The sequence below is a fragment of the Giraffa tippelskirchi genome, chromosome 1 (genome assembly GCF_054371585.1).
Source record: "Giraffa tippelskirchi isolate mGirTip1 chromosome 1, T2T-mGirTip1v1.2.pri, whole genome shotgun sequence".
Classification (NCBI taxonomy): domain Eukaryota; kingdom Metazoa; phylum Chordata; class Mammalia; order Artiodactyla; family Giraffidae; genus Giraffa; species Giraffa tippelskirchi.
Window position 1 is genome coordinate 216996969 of NC_137275.1, and position 21672 is coordinate 217018640.

Here is a 21672-nt window from a genome sequence, read left to right on the forward strand (position 1 = left end):
ATGAATTAGAAGGTCTTTCCAGTCTGTCTGATAAGAATAGGAACTCATCCTGGTCCTGTGAGAGCCTGGGAAAGATTAGTAACTCTAATCTTTTTGGGTGGTTCTTTCCCCAGCCTCAGGGTGCTTTCCTAATGTCTATGAGCTCATCAGCACTTAGTTGAAGATTTGAAGGGAGACCTCTGTAGATCTCTGGAGCTCTCTGTGCAGCTGTTTCCTCTCTGATGCTCTGTCCTGTGAACTCTAGCTGCGTTCGTCTCCTGACCTCCTCAACACAGGGTTTGAAGTCGATCTCTCCAGGCAGCTGGGGCAATCGTGGGGCTCACCTTGCTGGCTTTGTTTCTCAGGGATCACCTTCCTTTGTTGCTTGATGTCCCAGATCTTGAAAACGGTTGTTTCATGCGTTTTGTCTCATCTTTTAGTTGTTTCAGGTGAGAGGGAAAATCCAGTCCCTGAATTAGATCCAGTCCCAAGATGTTACTCTGTCTTGGTGGGAGGCAGAAGTTTATATTGTTTAAGTTTGGAAAACTTTTTTGAGGGGCTCTGGAGCCCTTGGCTATGCTAAGGCAAGCTGCTTATCATCAGGTCAGGAAAAGGGGTGCTTCTTGAAGAGGCTGAAAGGGCTTCCGACTAAAGGGCTTCCGAGGAACTATGAGGAAACTGAGCTATTCTAGGGGAGACAGGGGACTCTGCCTTTCTATCAAGTCTTTGGCTCTTATCATTGGACTGAACTTACTCTTTTACATTCCTTTGACAGTGAAGGTTTTGTTCTCTTCTGTTTTGAAACAATATCTCTCAGCTTAGTTGAAATCCTGAAGCTTTTTTTTTTTAACTTGGTTCCTACTTAGACCCTGTTTGTGTATTTGGGTCACCAAAGGCTTCTATGCCTGAGGCAAATTAAAATTTCTCAGTGGTATTTACAGCAACTAGCACCTGCTCCCATAGAGAAACACTAACCCAAGATACTGTATTTTACCTTGAAGATGAATTACAGACATACTTTTAAAAGATAAATCCTGCATTTCAAGGGTGAAAAAAATGCCACTTAGCAAAACATTCCAGCTGGTTAAATTTAGAACAAGAAAAAACCTGACCCAAGAATATTCTCTTGGCTTTGAGCCCAGGGTATTTTTCCTTTTAGAGTGAATTTGGTACGGTTTCATTCATGTGGAGCTGTTGCCTCCCAGCATCTTATTCTAGGATGGAAGGTCAACAGCAATTGTCTTGTTGCTGAATCCAATGGACACTTCTCAGTTACTCACCTCCTTGACCTCTCAACAGTGTTTGAGATGGTTGACTATTATCTTTTCTTAATACACTGCCTGGCTTACCTTTTCCCTTTCCAGCCTTTCTTCCTCTGCCTGTCTTTTCAGTTGGTATTCTTCTCAGTTCTTTTCTGAACCCTCTTCTCACAATAAACATTTTCTTTGGGCTCTTTTATCCATACCGTGGCTTCATTGGGAATTCCTAAACCTATATTTTCAGCCTAAGTTATTTTCTCCTGAATGTATATCCAGTGTATTCAACAGTTCACTTGACATCTTCGCTTGGATAACAAGTAGGTAACTTGACCTTAGCAAGCTCAGAGTTGCTCTCATGTTCTTCATCTCTGTAAATGGTACTTTGAACTGAGCTAATTTCTCAGGTCAGAATTTTTCTTCTCGCACCTTTCAATCAACCACCAAGTCCTGTTGATTCTACCTTTTTCCATCCATCACTTTATGACAAATAGAAGGGGAAAAAGTGAAAGCAGTGACAGATTTTATTTTCTTAGGCTCCAAAATTAATGTGGATGGTGACTGCAGCCTTGAAATTAAAAGACGCTTGCTCCATGGAAAGAAAGCTATGACAAACCTAGACAGCATATTAAAAAAGCAGAGATACCACTTTGCTGACAAAGGTCCATATAGTCAAAGCTATGGTTTTTCCAGTAGTCATGTATGGATGTGAGAGTTGGACCATAAAGAAGGCTGAACACTGAAGAATTGATGCTTTTGAACTGTGGTGTTGGAGAAGACTCTTGAGATTCCCTTGGACTGCAAGGAGATCAAACCAGTCAATCATAAAGGAAATCAATCCTGAATATTCATTGGAAGGACTGATGCTGAAGCTGAAACTCCAATACTTTGGCCATCTTATGCGAAGAGCCGACTCACTGGAAAAGACCCTGATGCTGGGAAAGACTGAAGGCAAGAGGAGAAGGGGATGACAGAGGGTGAGATGGTTGGATGGCATCACCGACTCAGTGGACATGAGTTTGAGCAAACTCCAGGAGTTGGTGATGGACAGGGAAGCCTGGTGTGCTACAGTCCATGGGGTTGCAAAGAGTCAGACACAACTGAGCAACTGAACTGAAAGAAAGTCAATCCTGAATGTTCATTGGAAGGACTGATGCTGAAGCTCCACTACTTTAGCCCACATGAAGTGAAGAGCTGACTTATTGGAAAAGACCCCGATGCTGGGAAAGATTGAAGGCAAAAGAAGAGGGCGGCAGAGGATGAGATGGTTAGATAGCATCACTGACTCAATGGACACGAATTTGAGCAAACTCCAGGAGATAGTGGAGGACAGGAGTCTGGCATGCTGCAGTCCATGGGGTCACAAGGAGTCGGACGTGACTTAGTGACTGAACAACAACAACAAGCCCTACTGTTACTGCACTAGTTTTCTTTTAACCTGGGTCATTGGAAAAGATTTTGCCTAATAACACTTTTGATTCCAACCCTCATGCCACCCCTCCATCTACCCAATCCACTTTTGACACTCTAGCCAGCATGATTTTTCTAAAGCACAAAACCTGTTGGGATCTTACTTAAAATCTTTCAATGACTGTCCTACATTTAGGAGCCTGAGCTCCCTTTAATAATACATAAAGCCCTGTAAGATGTTTATCTTCTTGTGTGTTACTTCCTTCATTACACGCTAAGTTCCCTGCCATATATCCCATTGCTCTGTTCCTCAAATGTGTGAGCTTCTCTCACTTTCTGGTCTTTGAATGTCTTGCTCTCTTTGCCTGTAACCCTTCCTTCACCCCCTTGGCTTGGCTGAATCATCCTTTGGGTCTCACTTTCTTTGAGAAGTCTTCTCTGACTTCCTTTCTCATCCTGGTTTGTCCAGCTGCCCAGGCTAAGTGAGATATTAATCCGTGTTTCTGCAGGTTACCGTGTTTCCTCTGTTGTAATACTCATCCAGTCTTCCACCAGATTTTAAACTCCATCTTGTTGACTTCTGTATGCTCAGTGTTCGGCATAGGGCTTGACACAACATAGGTGCTTATTAGCTTAGCAAACATTGTTGAATTGACTCTTGATGTGTCAGAAGCCATGGAGGTCTTAGACCTACTAGTTTGCAGCCTCATCACTCTGAGCAGGAAGATTAGTGTGAATGATGACATTCTATAATGGTTCTTTGGCTGGACTCTTATTCCTCCACTGTTTATTTACTACCCTAGCAACCTGATTCATTTAACAACTCTGAAACTTAGTTGTCTCATCTATAAATACAAAGGCTTGAAATTCCTGAAGGCAAATGGTGGGATTTTTTTTTTCTTTTTTTGGTTACTAGTATTTATATATTAGTCAATTACACTTTCTCTCTTGTGCAATGATTATTCATATTCTTTGGTACATTTTTTTCTTACTGATTTGTAAGACTACTTCATACCTATATACACATTTGCCATATATTTTGTAAATATCTTAAATTCATTAAAAAATTATTTATTTATTTGCTGTGTTGGGTCTTAGCTGTGGCACGTGGAACCTTCATTGCTGCACATGGGCTTATCCTCCGGTTGCCCGGTGGCATCTGGAATCTTAGTTCCCAGACCAGGGATCGAACCTGAGTCCCCTGCATTGGAAGGTGGGTTCTTAACCACTGGACCACCAGGGAAGTCCTAAACTCAGTTTTTAATTTAAAAAATTTTAACTTTTTATGGCCATAGAGAAACTTTTTTTATTTTAATTTTTTTCAACCGTTAAAAGCTGTAAAATCCATTCTTAGCTTACTTGCTGTACAAAAGTAGGTTGGCTGGCCAGATCTGGCTTGTAGGCATAGTTTGCCAACCCCTGCACTAATATGTTCATTAAATTTGAGCCATCTTTGCGTTCCTAGAATAAATACCATTTGAATGAATCATGAATTTACTGCTGGATTTGATTTGCTATTATTTTATTTAGGATTTTTGTGTCTATATTCATAAGTCAGATTGGCCTAACAGAGATTTCAAGCTAGTTATAGGACATAGATATATTTCATTTGGCTTACATAATATTTTAAAAAGATTTGAATTGTCAGTATTAAAAAATTGGGAAATATATTAAAAATTAGAGATTTCTGATTTTTTCTTTTAAAAAAGGATGGTGGCAAAACTGGGAGGATGTGGGCCTAGTTTTGTCACATTTTTAATAGATCTTCTTTTTCTATGTTTTCTATTTTATCAATTTCTACTCGTTTTTATCTTTGGCCTTTGGTCTGTGGTTTACTGCTGCTAACCTTATCTGGTTTTTGTCTTTTCTTAGCCTTGTATCTAGGGCTGACAAATCTTTCAGTGTTTTTTATAGTTCTGAAAAAGTTTTAAACTACAGAGGCATTATTTGTTTCTTGAAGGGCGGATAGAATTGGTCTCTAAAACTCTCTGTTGTTTAGTCGTGTCCGACTCTTTTGTGACCCCGTGACTGTAGCCTGCTGGGCTTCTCTGTCCATGGAATTTCCCAGACAAGAATACTGGAGTGGGTTGCCATTTCCATCTGAGTTTTCTATAATTTTGTCAGGTAGATTTTTTATTCCCTTTTGTATTTTATCTATGTTTACTGATCTATTAAAAATTTCAAACTCTTGTATCATTTTTAACAATTAATACTTTCTAGAGAAGCATCAGTTCCCCCCAGATTTTCAAATTTACGAATAAGGTTGCAATGGTTTTCTCTCATAATTTAAAGAATTACTCTTGTATCTTGGCTATCTTTCTCTTTCCTAAACTTGCTTATTTATGGTTTTCTTTGTTTTGCCAGAATTCTGTTCTTTGAAAAGAACCAGGCCATGGTTTTATGGTTGAAGTCTATTTTCTAAAGATAAATTTCAACTTTAACCTTATTATTTCCTTTTAAAATTTCATCTGCATTAGCTGTTCCACTTTTAACTGTTTAAAATGTCCTTAAAGAATTTTGAAAATTGTTCTTGTTTTCTAAATCAAATCATATTTTCCTGAACTCTCTACTCTATTCCATTGATCTGTCTTCTTTCTATATTATTTTAAGACTATTCAACATCTGGTAGTCTTTGTCCCCTTTATTATTATTTTTCAAAATTGCTTTGAATATCAGGTCAGATGATATCTTAAAGGCACTAGGGTTCTTTGATAGCTAATGTGAAAATGCACCCAGATAAATCTCTTTAGTCCCTGCCATCCAAACATGAGCAGTCCTTATTCTTCTAGAAACATAGCCAGTCTTAAAAAAATGTCTAGAATGAATCTTTATATGTGGATGTGGTGTATGTGTATAGGACATTTAAGTGGGTTTTTTTTGTGTGTGTGTGTGTGTGTCTAGCATATGGCTATGCACCTGTGTATGTCCAGAAGATGGATGTATAATCTGTGAGATGTGATTATATGTATGTATGAGATGTGTATGTGGTATGTTGATTTGTGTGTGGGGTGTGTATTTATATATATATGATACATTTGTGTATCTGGGGTATTTGTGAATGTACATCAGAAGTGTTATGGTATGCAGGTGTATGTGTGCAGTGTTTACATTGTCTGTGTAGTTTGTTTATGTATGTGTGGAGTGTGTGTAAGTATAAGAGGGATATTGAGGCTCATGGCCAGGGGGAGCTAGAGTGTTCAGGGCATGTCACAAAGCCAGGGCTGGTTCTCACACTCCCCTGCCTTTTTGGAGAAAGCCCAGCCATAAACGTCGACCCTTTCAGGACGTCGACCCTTTCAGGACATCCGCTGTCGAAGGCAGTGTGGGTTAAAGGGCCAGTGTCTCTTGCAGTGCCCCTGCCCAGGCTCCGCTCACTTCTGTCCTCCCCCTCCTGAGAAAAGAGCAACCTTCCCCTTTAAGAGAAGGAAGCTTCATTTCTCTACTAAGGAAAGGGGTCTAACGTTTGGTGGTGAGGGTGGTGGAGTTAGATTAGTATCAGAGTGGCACTGGGGTCTCCCAGCTGAACAGGTTAGCTGCTGACGGGGCAGAAGGAGTCATGAGGGAACCTGCGAGGCAGCGGGACCTTGTCCCGAGTGGGGGGTGAAAGACCCAGTGTGGGCCTTAGTCTTTTTTCCCCCAGGCCACATACGGATAATGTAAGTCTGCCCAGCCCTTCTGCTGGCTGTACCTTAGTACCTCTAAGATATCACCCAGTCTGATATCCAAAACAATTTGGAAAAATAATAATAGAGGGGACTAGGACTTACTGGGGCTTTCCAGGTGGTGCTAGTGGTAAAGAACCCACCTGCCAATGCAGGAGACATGAGATGTGGGTTTGATCCCTGGGTCGGGAAGATCCCCTGCAGGAGGGCATGGCAATCCACTCTACTATTCTTGCCTGGAGAATCCCCATGGACAGAAGAGCCTGGTGGGCTACAGTCCGTAGGGTCTCGTGGAGTTGGACACAACTGAAGCGACTTAGCATGCATGCACACATGCAGGACTTAACAGATGTTAAATAGTCCTAAAATAATGTAGAAAGAAGGCAAACAGGTCGATGGGCCACAATAGAATGTCCGTCCATCTGATATTGCTCTCAGCTTCCTGAGTTCAAGGTGGTCTTCCTTAGTGCGAGTGGTCCCTGGCAGAGCTTTGAAGGGGTCACTGTCACCTGGGCTTGTCACTTTTCCCTTGACAGACTGCCCTTTGCCCAGGCTCTGGAATACCATACTTTCTAATTCCTACTGGGGTGAACCCCTGTCTCGGGGACATCCTCAGGCCGTGTCTGACTCATGGTCCCATCTTGCTTCCACAGGTCTGCAGCCCTTTCAGCCTCAGTGTCCTGTCTGCATCCTATGGCTTGAGCCTAAACTTGCCTATTTTCCCTGGCTGCATGGAGTGGCAGAACCGGGATACCTCCCTGGCCAGAAAGGATGCCTGGACTCAGACTTCCCCAGCCAGGAGAAGGATCAGGCCCACTCAAGTCCAGGGGGCAGGTAAGTCTGTCTACCACTGGGCTGGGGCCAGGGAAGCAGGCTTGTCCCTGCTATGGGCAGTGCTCAACGAGTGGGTGTGGAGAAAGAGGAGAAAGGGCTTTACAATGCGCCAGGATTCAAACCATCCACTGGCCTTTACGTGAGTCATTTGCAGTTGACCACTAGTTTGTAGATTTCTGGGCTCTTTTCCAGTTTCTCCTCCCCGCAGGTGGCCAGTTGGCCCTGTGGCATCTAGTTTCCTTACCTGCCTCAAGAAGGCAGGTCTGCTACCTCCACTTGCCATTGGCCATGGGGCAGGCATGGAGGCCAAGGAAGAACAGAAGGAGGATGGTCCTTAGGGCAGACAGGCCTGGGCTCAACTTTCAGCTCTGCCAACCCTGGACAAGTCACCTGTTCTCTCTGTGTGAGATTCAGATTTATCCCTGGTGAGTTGGAGCTAATACCTCCTAGGGTTACCGGTAAAGATTAACTGAGAAGATGGCTGTAAACTGCACAGCTCAGCCACTGCTGCTAGGTACTCAGTACATAAAGCTTTTTTCTCCACTTTCTCTCTTGCATCCCCCAATCTTGTGTTGAGTGGCTCAATGAGTCACCAATATCCATTTGGTAACTTCCAACACTTCCCATTTTTAGATTTACATAAGACCAGCAGCTTTCCCTCCTTTAGCAGCAACAGTCAGAGGGTTGCAGAGCAGATGTCTTGGTGTGAAACTCCTCCCAGAGGCATCCCATGAAATGTTTGCCGACAAAGCAGCACAGGGGCTGACTCTCCTTCCAGCTCTGCTTCCTCCCACCACTCAGGAGATTGAAAGGGCCTATCCCTCCACGTGGGCTTTGCAAGCGGTAAAGAATCCGCCTGCCAATGCAGGAGACGCGGGTTCGATCCTTAAGTCAGGAAGATCCCCTAGAGTAGGAAATGGCAACCCACTCCAGTATTCTGGCCTGGAAAAATCCCATAGACAGAGGAGCCTGGCAGACTAGTCCATGGAGTCCCAAAGAGTCGGATACTACTGAGCACATGCACCCCCCTCCACATACTATACTGTGCGTTTCGGTCCTCTCAGGTGCTGGGGACCTGTCTGCCTGTCCCGTGGCACCAGGCTGCAGGTGGTGGGCCATGAGGCTGGCTGGAGGAAGCTGCTCTGGTCTGGACCTGTGCCAGGCTGCTCACACCCAAGAGAAAGCGATGGAGGGGCGAGGGTCAGGGGAGGAGCCTGCAGCCTGGCTGGTGGTGGGCGGGGGCGGGGGGGGGGTGTCAGGGGTCCAAGCGTGCAGAACATTTTTCCAACCCCCACTGCATTGGGCCAGGAGGGTGCTCCTCTGTCCTTGCTTAGGGAGGGTGATTACAGGTCTGAACTTCAAAGCATGTTGAACCTGGCTAATTGCTGGCCTGAGGGTGCCAGGCGTGGGCAAGTCAGGAGTCTCGGGCCCGGCCTAGGGCTGGTACTTGCAGCCCAGCCCGGACCGAGAGCCCCAATCCCCCATAGGGTCGCCGTCCACGGCTCCACCGGGAGGACCGCGGTCCCTGGCCCGTCCCGGCCGCCGTGCTGCTGTTGCTGAGGGCCCGCTGTCGCCTCCTTCCCTCTGCCCGCGTCGGCTCCGTCAGGTGGAAATCTCCCCATTCAAACCGGCGCGGGCCAATCAGAACCCGGCGCGCCGCCGGTTCAAAAGTGCGCTGCAGCCGGCCTCCCGCCTGGTGGCGGAGACACTGGCGCGGGGGCGGGTGAACCTGCTGCCTCGGTTACTGGGAGCAACACAGACGCCTTGAGTTACAGGCGCCCTCGTCCTGGCCCGGCCGGAGCGGAGCGGCGGCCATGGAGCGCTCCCTGCACCGCGTCTCCCTCGGGAGCCGGCGCGCCCAGCCGGGCTTGTCCTTCTATCTCACCACCTTTGGTAAGTACCCGCCGCGGCTGCCGCCCGGGGCGGCTTCGCTCTGCCCGCACGCCCAGAGAGGGCAACCCCCTCGGGGTAGGTGAGTCCGGGAGCACCTGCCTCCCGTGGTCATCCAGGAGGGGCTCAGGGCACAGGCTCAGGCCGAGCAAGCCTCTGGACACCACCTGCTGCTTGGCCATTGGTGTCGAGTGTAGTTGCTGCTGGCTCTCTTGGCTGGAATAATCATGCCCAGTTAATACTTGAGAGATCCGGTCTGCCACCGCTGAGTTTCCCATTAGCAAGCTGCTCAGGGTTAAATCAAGGTCTTGTTACTACATCTTGAGATATCAGTCCTCTTTCCTTTGGCTCAGGGACAAGACAGGTGCCAGGTCAGCCCAGGGAACCTTGGCTTCCTGCGGGCTCACCTTGGGCACAGCAGTGTGGTGGCTCCCGTGGACACCTGACCCTCAGCAGGGGTGGAAGGATTCTCTCCTCCAGGAGTTCCCTGGCTCTCCGAAGGTTCACAGGGCTGCCCTGGGGACTGGAGGTAGAAAGAAGTGGGCAGTAGGCACCTGCTTCCAAACCCCTCGAGAGCACAGCTGAGTTCCCCCAGTAACAGCAGGGCAGCAGCCTTCCCAATGGTCTGGGCAAAGCCGGCCTCCTGAGTCCCCGGAGTGAAGATAATTAGCCCTGACCTAGGATGCAACCCCCTTCATAGCCCTTGTCTCCTAACTGGTTCTGCAACTCTGTGGGGAGGGAGTTATATCTCCTCCCTGAAGACTTGAGATATAAGAGGCGACTGTCTCCCAGTGAGCCAGTTGGTACCTAAGCTCAAGCCTTCTGAGATGCCATGTCTAGCACATTAAAAAAACCAAACTTTAAAACAAATTTTTTAAACACTAAAAACATTTGGTATTTGGGTATAGCTGATTAACAATGTTGTGGTAGTTCAGGTGAACAGCGAGGGGATTCAGCCATGTGTGTGCATGTGCAAAACAACTTTTATACAATTTTCTTGGTGAAGAATGAGGTAGTTACCTCAACGTAAGTGGACTTTGCCCACATTTCAAAGAGAGAGCACCGAAGGAGTTACGCCCTCCCTGGGGTTCTGCCTCTCCTATTCACAGGCTTACCTCTATCAGTACACTTGGGTGTTCACACCCTGCCTCTTCTCTAGGGGCAGAAGGAGTGACGGAAAAGCAGTGGCTTGGCCCCTAGAAATGACCTGTGATCTGGCATCTTGGAATTCATGGGTCCAGTTGGTAGAGGGTAACAATAAGAGGAATTAACTTGCCACCATTTGTTGCATGTTTATCTTTCGCCATGCCACATGCCAAGTGCTTTCCCTGTGTCATCTCATTTAATTCTCCCAACTGTTAGAGGCAATTCTCGTGAACCCCATGGGGATGTGGGACAGTACCAGACAAGGGAGGCCTCTGGAATGATCTGTGTTGGTGGGGCTGGGGTGATCAGGAAAGAGTGGGAGAGAGCTGTGGTGGCAGAGGCCTTGGTACCTTAGCTGTGTCCTGATTAAAAAGTAAAAAATGTGTTTCATTGTTTTTCCTCCTTATTATCACGGTAAGATGTATTCATTGTTGAACACAGTAAGAAGAAGGTGAAAATCTCCTGTAATCTGACTCCCCTGCTGCTGCTAAGTCGCTTCAGTCGTGTCCGACTCTGTGCGACCCCATAGACGGCAGCCCACCAGGCTCCGCCGTCCCTGGGATTCTCCAGGCAAGAACACTGGAGTGGGTTGCCATTTCCTTCTCCAGTGCATGAAAGGGAAAAGTGAAAGTGAAGCCGCTCAGTCGTGTCTGACTCTTCGTGACCCCATGGACTGCAGCGTACCAGGCTCCTCCGTCCATAGGTTTTTCCAGGCAAGAGTACTGGAGTGGGTTGCCATTGCCTTCTGACTCCCCAGAGAAAGCCATTGTTAACATGGTTTATATCCTTCCAGACTTATTTCTGTGTGTGTGTGCCTGCCTGACTTTAACAAAATTGCGATCCTATTGTATGTACAGCGTTGTACCTCATTTCATTTCCTTACTGGTGTGATGGGACTGTTTCCTTGTATCAGCCTGTATTCCTCTATTGAAGTAATCTCCTTGCCAGATCTGGGAGACTGGGGAGAGTCCAGCCCAGCAGGGAGTGGACGCCCTGCCCAGCCACGGCCTCCGGCCTCCGGGCTGGGTTGGGTGGGTATCAGGGAAGGTTGCTACGTGAACCAGTGACTGTGCCCTGAGTGTGCAGCCAGAGGGCAGGAGCCTGGTGGGGTGGGGAGCCTCTTGCTCTGTGTATGTAGCCTCCTCTCAACTCTCTCTGAGGACTGACACTGGAAAAGTTTCCTCTGGTTTCCTGCATTAACGGTTTCCTTGACAAAACCAGCCCTCTACCAGGCTGCTGGTTTTCTTTGTACACTGAGTGACCTTTGCTTGTCTGCTTGTGAATGAGGAGTCTTATCAGTGGTTATCAAATGTGGCCAATAATTAGAAGCACCTGGAGAGCCTGTTAAATATGCAGGGACTTCCCTGGTAGTCCAGTGGCTAAGATTCCACGCTCCTATTGTACCGCCCCAGGTTCGATCGCTGGTTAGGGAACTAGTTCTCATGTACTGCAATTAAAAAAACAAACAAAAATATCTCACAGGCTGCAACAAAGATCCTGAGTGCTGCAACTAAGACCTGGTGCAGCCAAATAAATAAATAAATAGTAAAAAACAAAAGCAAAAAACCCTACAGATTCCTAGAATCTTCTCCTGAAGATCCTGGTTTAACAGGTTTGGGGTAGAGTCGAGAAGTCACAGAAGTAGTATTTTGATGATCAGCCAGGTTTGGAAGCTATAGATTCAGAGTCAGTTTTGATAGCCACCATGGACTCCCTTAAAATGAAGGTCTTTGTTAAGCTTTCCTCAATTCCCTGGCTTTTCCCCAGCATGGCAGGTAGCTGCTGGTGTTCAGCTGTGGGCTTTGCCAGGGTTGAAACAGATGAAGCTGCTGCCTAGCTGGTAGTTTTCCTGAGCACAAACAGTTACAGGGAGGTAAATTTCCAGAATTCCTTTCAGGGAGAATACTGTATGGAATATGTTGTGGTTTATGTATTTGTATGTGTGTTTGTGTGCATGAGTACAAACCTTTATCTCCCACTAAGGGCACCTTCAAGTAACGTTAATTGGCCAAACTTTAAGTTGCCTTGTAGGAGATGACCTGGCTTCAGGGGAGAGGAGTAAGTAAACTGGAGTTTGAACCTAACACCTTCAGAGGGATTTTTATTTATGAGAAATGGTATAATTTGAAGAAGCCATTACTGGTGCACATAAGTTTTTTTTTCCTTCAGGATTATATATTTTAATTTTGTTAGTATATTTGTTGGCTTTAAAAAATAGCTTTATTGAGATATAATTCATACCTACAATTCACTCATTTAAAGTATACAATTAAAGTGGTTTTCAGCATATTCACAGAGTTGTGTAACCATTAGCACAGTCAGTTTCAGACCATTTTTATCACTTCAGAAAGAAACACAATACCTGTTAGTTTGAAAGTGAAAGTCACTCAGTTGTGACCAACTCCTTTCGACCCCATGGACTGTAACCTACCAGGCTCCTCTGTCCATGGAATTCTCCAGGCCGGAATACTGCAGTGGGTAGCCGTTCTCTTCTCCATGGGACCTTCCCAACCCAGGGATGGAACCCAGGTCTCCTGCATTGTAGGTGGATTCTTTACTGTCTGAGCCACCAAGGAAGCCCTAGTTTATTACCCCCCAATTCCCAGTCCTCTCTGTCCCTCAACTCTAAGCAATCACTAATTTACTTTCTGTCTCTATAGATTTGCTTATTTTGGACATTTCATATAAATGGAATCATATAATATGTGGTCTTTCATGACTAGCTTCTTTCACTTAGCATAATGTTTTCAAGGTTCACCCATGTTGTAGCATGTATCAATACTTCATTGATTTTTTTTATGGCTGAGTAATATTCCATTGTATGGATATACCACATATTGTTTATGCACTCACTAATGGACATTTAGATTGCTTCTGTCTTTCGTCTGTTACGAATACTGCTCTGCTACAAACATTCATGCACAAGTTTTTGTGTGGACAAATGTTTTCAATTCTCTTGCATGTATACCTTGGAATAGAATTGCTAGAAGGGACAAGAAGGCCTTCTTCAGTGAATAGTGTTTAATAATAGAAGAAAACATCAAAAGGGGAAAGATTAGAGATCTCTTCAGGAAAATTGGAAACATCAAGGGAGCTTTCTGCCCCCAAATGGGCACAATAAAGGATAAAGGATAAAAAAGGCACCTAGTAGGTGCTGAAGAGATCAAGAAGAGATGGAAAGGATACATGGAAGAACTGTATAAAAAAAGATCTTAATGAACCAGATTACTACGATGGTGTGGTTAGTCACCCAGAGCCAGACATTCCGGAGTGTGAAGTCAAGTGGACCTTAAGAAGCACTGCTGTTAATAAAGCTAGTGAAGATAGTGCAACGTCATGTGCTACTCTTGCAATCCCATGGACCGTAGCCTGCCAGGCTCCTCTGTCCTTGGAATTCTCCAGGCAAGAGTACTGGAGTGGGTTGCCAGAGGAGCCTGGCCGATTACAGTCTGTGGGGTCACAAAGAGTCAGACATGACGAGTGATTAAATTACTATCACCAAGAGTTCTTTGTATATGCTAGATACTAGCCCCTTATCATAAACTATTTACAATTTTTTTTTCAATCTGTGGGTTTTTTGACCCACTTTCTTGATAGTTTCCTTTGAAGCACAAATGCTTTTCATTTTGATGAAGTCCAGTTAATCCATTTTACATTTTTTGCTTGTACTTTTGGTGTCAAATCTCAGCATATACTGTCATATCCAAGATCACAGAGATTTAACTGTGTTTTCTTCTAAGAGTCTTATAGTTTTGACTCTTAGATTTTGGTCTTTGAGTTTGAGTTTAAGCAGTGTTTTTTAAAAAAGATTTTGAGTTAATTTTTGTATATGGTGTGAGGAAAGGATCCAACTTAATTCGTGTGTATGTGGTATCCAGTTGTCTTGGGATCATTTGTTGAAAATGCCATTATATTGTCATTGGATGGTGTTGGCACCTATGTTGAAAATTAATTGACCATACATACATGAATTTCTTTTCAGACTTTTAATTCTTTTCCATTGATCGGTCTGTCTATTCATTGGAATGATGCTGGGAAAGATTGAAGGCAAAAGGAGAAAGGGGTAACAGAGGATGAGATGGTTAGATAGCATCACTGACTCAATGGACATGAATTTGAGCAAACTCCAGGAGACAGTGAAGGACAGAGGAGGCTGGCGTGCTGTACTCCATGGAGTTGCACAGTCCAACATGACTTAGCAACTGAACAACAAAATTCTTATGTTAGTATCACACTATCTTGATTACTGTTGCTTTGTAGTAAGTTTTGAAATTGGGAAGTGTGAATCTTTCCATTTTTTTCTTCTTTTTCAAGATTATTTGACTATCTTGGATTGTCTGAGTTTCTATGTGAATTTTAGGCACAATATTTTATGTAGAAAATATAAACTCAAGTTCATAAAAATGTTTGATAAATATTTAAAGAGTATCTTCTTGAAAGGATACCAACTTATTAGCTTGCCTGAGGCAACAGATAATTAACCTACCTGGGATTTGGTCCAGGAGCTGAATGTGGTGAGTGGTCATGGAAGAGAACAGGTTGCCTTTCCTCCAGGGTGTCTGGGCCAGGAACTGATAGGCAGTCTGGACGTGTTTTGAGGGCTGGAGGGAACTGTGAACATTGGGTGACACAAGATGCAACCCACCTCTCTTTAGAACTGTTATCCCCAAATGAACCTGCAGGATAAAAGCTGTGGGTAGCGGCTCTGCATGTCGACTCTAGAGGAAGCGCCCGGAATCTTTGGTTCACTACAGGGCAGTCAGAACGATGTGGTTCTGAAGGCAGAGTGGACCAAGCAATGTCATTGACTTACTGGGCCTCTTCTTTGTTTTTCTGTGTTTGTTGTGCTAGTACCGTGTTAGCTGGGACTTGTCCCTCTCCTTTCTCTGCCTCACATTAGAAGCCACAGAGATAAAAAGTCCATTTTCCGTAGTGAGAATGAAGCTTGGGAACAGATGCCAGGAGAATGATGTGTTGGGCAGTGAGAAGTCAGGCCCTGAACTGGAGGCCTGCAGCATGGCCCTGCCAGCTGCCCCTGGCTCACTCTGCTGCCCTGAGCCCACAGTATTCCCTGGGCTTGGCTGGGAAACCCATTAACCATCTCTCAGGAGCTTGTCCTTTGCTGGTCAGGGTCCTCAGCATTTACTGGCTTTCCTGTCGATTGGATACCATTTGCTTGGTAGTGTTCAGAAACTCTCAGAGTTTCTGACCTGTCAATAGCCCTTTGTTCTCTTGTCCAATTCTGCTTTTTATGTTCTTTTTCTTTCTCTTTTTGCCATGCCACGCGTGGCATGTGGGATTTTAGTTCCCTGACTAGGGATCAAACCGTTGCTCCCTGCAGTGGAAGCATGGAACCTTAACCTCTAGACCACCAGGGAAGCCCTCTATGTTCTTCTTTTTTTAAAAAAACAAAACAAAATGAAACTCTTTATTATGAAATACAGCACACAGACAGAAAAGTGTCCTTCCAAATGAAGTGCAGTTCAGTGGTTTATCATGAAGCAAACACTGTGTAACTTTCCCTGGGGTTAAAATTGCCAGAATCCAGAAGCCTCACATTTGATGTGTAGCTTTTTTTTTTTCTTTATCATTCAGTTCAAAATATTTTCTAATTTTTAAGTAATTTCTTGTTGAATTCATTGGTTATTTGGAAGTATACTTCTTAATTTCCATGTACTGGGGATTTTGGTAGTTTTTTTGTCCAATGTATTTTGCATCCTTTCAGTCCTTAGATGGCCCAGCATAATGTCAATTTTTATAAATGTTCTCTTTGTGCTTGAAAAGATCTGTAGTAGGTGGGTGTAGTGTTCTTTGTATATGTCAGGTTTAGGTCAAGTTTGCTACTTTTGTTGTTCACATATTCTGTCTTTGCTGATTTTTTTTCCCCATTAGTTACTAAGAGAAGTATGTTAAAATTCCTATTATGACTGTAAATTTATCAATTTCTCGTTTTAGTTCTGTCATTTTCTCCTTTATGTATTTTGAAGCAATAGTAAGAGCATACAAATTTAGAATTATTATCTTTCTGATGAGTTGAAACTCTCATTATTATGATCTTCTTTTATCGTTATGAAGTCTTCTCTTTATTTCTAGTGGAGATAAAGTCTACTTTTCCTGACATTGACACAGATAGCTAGTCTTCTTTTGGTAAATAATTGCATATCTCTTTCCCTCATGTTTCTTTAAATCTTTCTGTTTCTTTACATTTTAGGTGCCGTGTCTACTACAAAAGGCAGGCACAGACTTGTTATGTTTTTCTTCGTAATACAGCCCTGGAATGATCTCTTCCTTTAACGTGATCTTTGTTTGCTTCTGTCAGGGGCTTGAGGTCACTAGCAACCTGGAATAACCTTAATTCAGTGTTAGGGACTGGATTGCTGAGCTGCAGTCCTGTGTGGAACCGTGTTTAGCTGTGGTTTTGTTGTTGGTGCTCTTCAGTTGCCAAGTCGTGTCCGACTCTTCGCGATCCCGTGAACTGCAGCACGGCAGTCTTCCCTGTCCTTTACCATCTCCCACAGTTTGCTCAAATTTATGTTCATTGAGTCAGTGATGCTATCTCACCATCTCATCCTCTGCCACCCCCTTCTCTTCCTGCTCTCAGTCTTTCCCAGCATCAGGGTCTTTTCCAGTGAGTTGGCTCTTTGCATCAGGCCAAAGTACTGGAGCCTCAGCTTCAACATCAGTCCTTCCAATGAATATTCAGAGTTGATTTCCTTTAGGATCAACTGGTTTGATCTCCTTGTTGTCCAAGGGACTCCCAAGAGTCCTTGGGTTAATATGGGTCATTTCCAGATTTTGCAGTTTGGTGATAGTGAGTATGGTATAAATCTATCAAAATTCTTTATTAAGAAAATCAAGGACCTCAAAAACTGGAAGTCTTCTTTATCCTCAGTCATACTATAGTGATTTATCTTAGAAGTGTATTTTATTAACAATTTTAAAATTGAAAAATTGCTTGAGAATTTATGTCATCCAACTGTGGAGGCAACATGAGGATGTATTAGTTATCTACTGTGTCATAACAAATGGTCCCATTAAGTGTTGGCTTAAAAAAGCAAACATTTTTAATCTCACTATTTCTGTGTGTCAGGAGTTTGGGGATGGCTTAGCCAGGTGGTTTTTTCTGAGAGTCTCTCACAGAGGTTGCAGTCAAGATGCTAGCAGACTTGTCCTGGCAGCACAATCTGTTACTGGAAGGAAAAACATCTTGGGAAGCCACATTAATGTCAAATTTCACAAGAAGCAGAGAGTCAGACGAATGGGGTTGGACTGACCCATCAAAATTTTTCTTCTGCCACCTCAGCCCCCTGCTCACTGTTGTTCTGCCAGCGTGCATGCGTGCATGCTCAGTCACTCAGTCGTGGTACCATTAAACGCCAGGGCTGCTTTTCCAAATGGAACTCAAGATTCTCCCTCCTTAAAACAAGACACTTGAAATTCTACAAGGCCACCTCCTAAGAGCTGAGTGGCTCCAGTTCCTCAGCGCCACTGCAGCTACCATATCTCCCTTGGGGGGCAGGGAGTGAAATTGATAACATAACCCTCTCTGAGTGTTAGCAATTGGCTCCACGTAGACCCAACCTCTTTGTGCGTTTGTCCTGTTATCGTCCTCCTTCCTGTGGCTTTCAACACATGGCAGTTCTTAAATGGAGAATTGATTTAGAGGTGAATAGAGTTTGGAGGTGACTGCTGTTCCACACTAGCCAGACAAGTCCCTCAGAGCTGTATTCTCTACACACCCCTGGGTGGCATGAATTCCTTCTAGGACACAGTCTTGCTGAACCTTGCATCCAGCAGTGGTTTGCAACCTCCATCTTCTTCCTTCTTTCTCTGGATAGGTCTCTTCCTGATGGTGTCCTGAGAGTCAGAGCTCATCTTCCCGCAGTCCCCTACTTAGTAAGGTCTGCTGGATGGAATTTCTTTAGCCGGCTTCCATACCTTTACCCCCACAGGGTCCAATGAGCCTGAAACCCCCAAGTCCTGTGCCCAGCAGAATTTGGGTTTGTTGCCATCCCTGCCGGCACTTTTGGAAGGTCACGCTCATCTAGTATTTTTCCTGACATACGGGGCTCGTCTGGTCTCCATTTACCTCTGGACTCCTGCTCCCTGGTGCGCTCCTGCAGGCTCTTTGGGTACCTGGCGCCACCACAACTTTGTAGACAGAGTTGGTGCCCACCTGTAGCCCCACGGGATCTGGGGCCGGGCCTTTTCCAGTGCTCCTGATCACCCGATGAGGATGACTTCAGGTCCTCTAGCCTGAACTTCCTGCACACTCACAGCCCGCACCTGAGCCAGGGGAGAAAGTGGGGATACTGACAAGACCAGAGATTTGGGGGCTTGTGAGGGGCTTGATGAGCTGGTACCTAAACCCGCTGGAGGCCCCAGGGATTCAGCCTGACTTCCTCTCCTCCCAGTGGTTCATTTCTCTAGACTTGGAGACGTTCTTGGAGCCTGCCCTCTTTTGGGCCTCCTCTTGGCTTCTAAGCATGTGTCTGATGGCTCTCTCTGCTCCTGGACCCCAGGGTTTCATTGGCAGAGGCAGTGGTGCACAGAAGAGTGTTTTGGAAAACCAGTTCTGTGCACAGGAAAGGTGCTGGAGTTTGGGCATTTTCTGGGCTCTAGCTCTGGCTTGACCTACCTTGGTCCCCTTGGGCCCAGGGCAAGTCACCTTCCATCTCTGGGCAAGACTGTTCCACCTACCTAATGAGAAGTTTGGACAAGATGATTTCAGCGGCCTCAGTTGTTCAAGTTTGACCATAAAGAAGGCTGAGCACTGAAGACTTGATGCTTTCAAACTGCGGTGCTGGAGAAGACTCTTGAGAGCCCCTTGGACAGCAAGGAGATCAAACCAGTTAATCCTAAAGGAAATCAACCCTGAACATTCATTGGAAGGACTGATGCTGAAGCTGAAGCTCTAATACTTTGGCCATCTGATGCGAAGAGCCGACTCACTGGAAAAGACCCTGATGCTGGGAAAGCTTGAGGGCAGGAGGAGAAGGGGGCAACAGAGGATGAGAGGGTTGGATGGTATCACTGACTCAGTGGGCATGAGTTTGAGCAAACTCTGGGGAGTAGTAGAGGACAGGGGAGCCTGGCGTGCTGCAGTTGATGGGGTGGCAAAGAGTGGGAACAACTTAGCAACTGAACCACAGCAACAGACATTTGAGGGACTGGGCTAAGGGGGAGGACAGAGAGGACAGGCATGGCCGAGGGAGGGGTCCCACACTTCCTCTTACCCTCCCTCATCTGTGAGCCTGAGGATGGCCTGGAGTAGGGTTGCACTGCCCTTGGGGGCCTGGAGCCTGGGCTGCTGGGTTTGGTTTCTCTGCTGTAACAGGCTGTAGGCAACCTGGCCTTCCCTGAGGAGCCCCGCTTGCAGGGCCTGGAAGGGGAGCTGTGGGGAGCTGTGCAGACTCATCTGGTTTCTGAGTCAGTCTACCCCCCAGGCCTGTCCTCTGCTCTGGCTCCACCCTTGAGCTTGCTCAGGCTCCTGTCCTTAGCCCCTGGGCTCTGAGTTCCCAGAGGGCAGGCACTGTTCAGATCTGCCCTTCCTCCCTCAGGCCTTTGTGCAGAGGCCCATCAGAAGTTTATCAAATGGAATTAGTGACCCCTTGTGTTGGGAGATTTCTCGGTTCCGATTTCCAGGAAAGGGCTGTTGGAAGGTGATAGGTGTTGGGCAGCACAGTGGTTCCAGTGGCCTTGGGAAGCCTGTTTGGGCTTAGCTTGGCTTTGCACTGGTTCAGTTCAGTTCAGTTCAGTCGCTCAGTTGTGTCCGACTCTTTGCCACCCCATGGACTGCAGCATGCCAGGCTTCCCTGTCCATCACCAACTCCTGGAGCTTATTCAAACTCATGTCCATTGAGTCGGTGATACCATCTAACCATCTCATCCTCTGTCATCCCCTTATCCTCCCGCCTTCAATCTTTCCCAGCATGAGGGTCTTTTCAAATGAGTCAGTTCTCTGTATCAGGTGGCCAGAGGATTAGAGTTTCAGTTTCAGCATCAGTCCCCCCAATGAATATTCAGGACTGATTTCCGTTAGGATGGACTGGTTGGATCTCCTTGCTATCCAAGAGACTCTCAAGAGTCTTCTCCAACACCACAGTTCAAAAGCATCAATTCTTTGGAGCTCAACATTCTTTATAGTCCAACTCTCACATCCATACATGACTACTGGAAAAACAATAGCTTTGACTAGACGGACCTTTGTTGGCAAAGTCAAGTCTCTGCTTTTTAATATGCTGTCTAGGTTGGTCATAACTTTTCTTCCAAGGAGCAAGTGTCTTTTAATTTCATGGCTGCAATCACCATCTGCAGTGATTCTGGAGCCCCCAGAAATAAAGTCTGTCCCTGTTTCCATTGTTTCCCCATCTATTTCCCATGAAGTGATGGGACCAGATGCCATGATCTTAGTTTTCTGAATTTTGAGTTTTAAGCCAACTTTTCCACTCTCCTCTTTCACTTTCATCAAGAGGCTCTTTAGTTCTTCTTCACTTTCTGCCATAAGAGTGGTGTCATCTGCATATCTGAGGTTATTGATATTTCTCTTGGCAATCTTGATTCCAGCTTGTGCTTCCTCCAGCCCAGCATTTCTCATGATGTACTCTGCATATAAGTTAAATAAGCAGGGTGACAATATACAGTCTTGATGTACTCCTTTCCCAATTTGGAACCAGTCTGTTGCTCCATGTTCAGTTCTAACTGTTGCTTCTTGACCTGCATATACAGATTTCTCAGGAGGCAGGTCAAGTGATCTGGTATTCCTATCTCTTTAAGAATTTTCCACAGTTCATTGTCATCCACACAGTCAAAGGCTGTGTAGAGTTTGCATTGGTAGAGTTTCAGAAAAAAAAATGTGTTAAACACAGATGCCTTTGGGTTGATGAGGTCCCATCCATGGCTGCTGGCCCTATTTGTCTGTTGCCAACCTTCCTCTCCCACCCCACACTGGATCGGGCAGTGTTTGTAGGAGGTTTCTCAGCTCTAGGGAGCCCCAAAGTGGTAATTGCTCAGACCTTGAGCTAATAATACTGTGGATTCTCCTGGCGCCTTTCATCCAAGGACCTCCTCACCCTCCAGCATTATCTGATTCCCACACAGCTCAGAGAGTGTGATAACCCCTATTATTACTCCACCCCACAGCCGAGGACATTGTGGCTCTGAGAGACAAGGGTCGTTGGGGCTGGAACTGGAACAGGCCTCCTGGGCTTCTGAAATCAGTGTGCTAGGCAGAAAAGCAGCAGAGATTTCTAATGGGTGAAGAGCTGGATCGGGGTTGGCTGGAGTCTAAATTGCTTGGGACTGTAGCCTAAGCAGTCCAGAATATGAGAGGCAAGATCATAGTGGTTGGTGGACTGCTGCAGAGCTATAGATGCAGAGCTTCCCTCCTTTCTGTGCTCTGCCTGCCCTTCCTGCAGCCAGCAACAAAGCATGAACCCCAGCCACCAGCCCAGTTTCATGGGCCACGTCCAGAGATGAAAAGTCGGGATGATGAG

At 45.6% G+C, this 21672-nt stretch overlaps 1 protein-coding gene across 4 annotated transcripts in view; it reads left to right on the forward strand.

The window, feature by feature from the left end:
• RGS3 (regulator of G protein signaling 3) overlaps window positions 1-21672 on the forward strand; it is a 149109-nt gene that overhangs the window by 7493 nt on the left and 119944 nt on the right. For 2 of the 4 annotated variants that reach the window (XM_081527910.1, XM_081527935.1), the window contains exon 1: window positions 8595-9034. In XM_081527910.1, the coding sequence (XP_081384036.1) occupies window positions 8956-9034 (79 nt within the window). In that variant the 5' untranslated portion in view covers window positions 8595-8955. Of the gene's footprint in view, window positions 1-6960; window positions 7142-8594; window positions 9035-21672 lie in introns of those variants that run through there. The other 2 variants (XM_081527905.1, XM_081527920.1) reach the window with 2 other exon arrangements.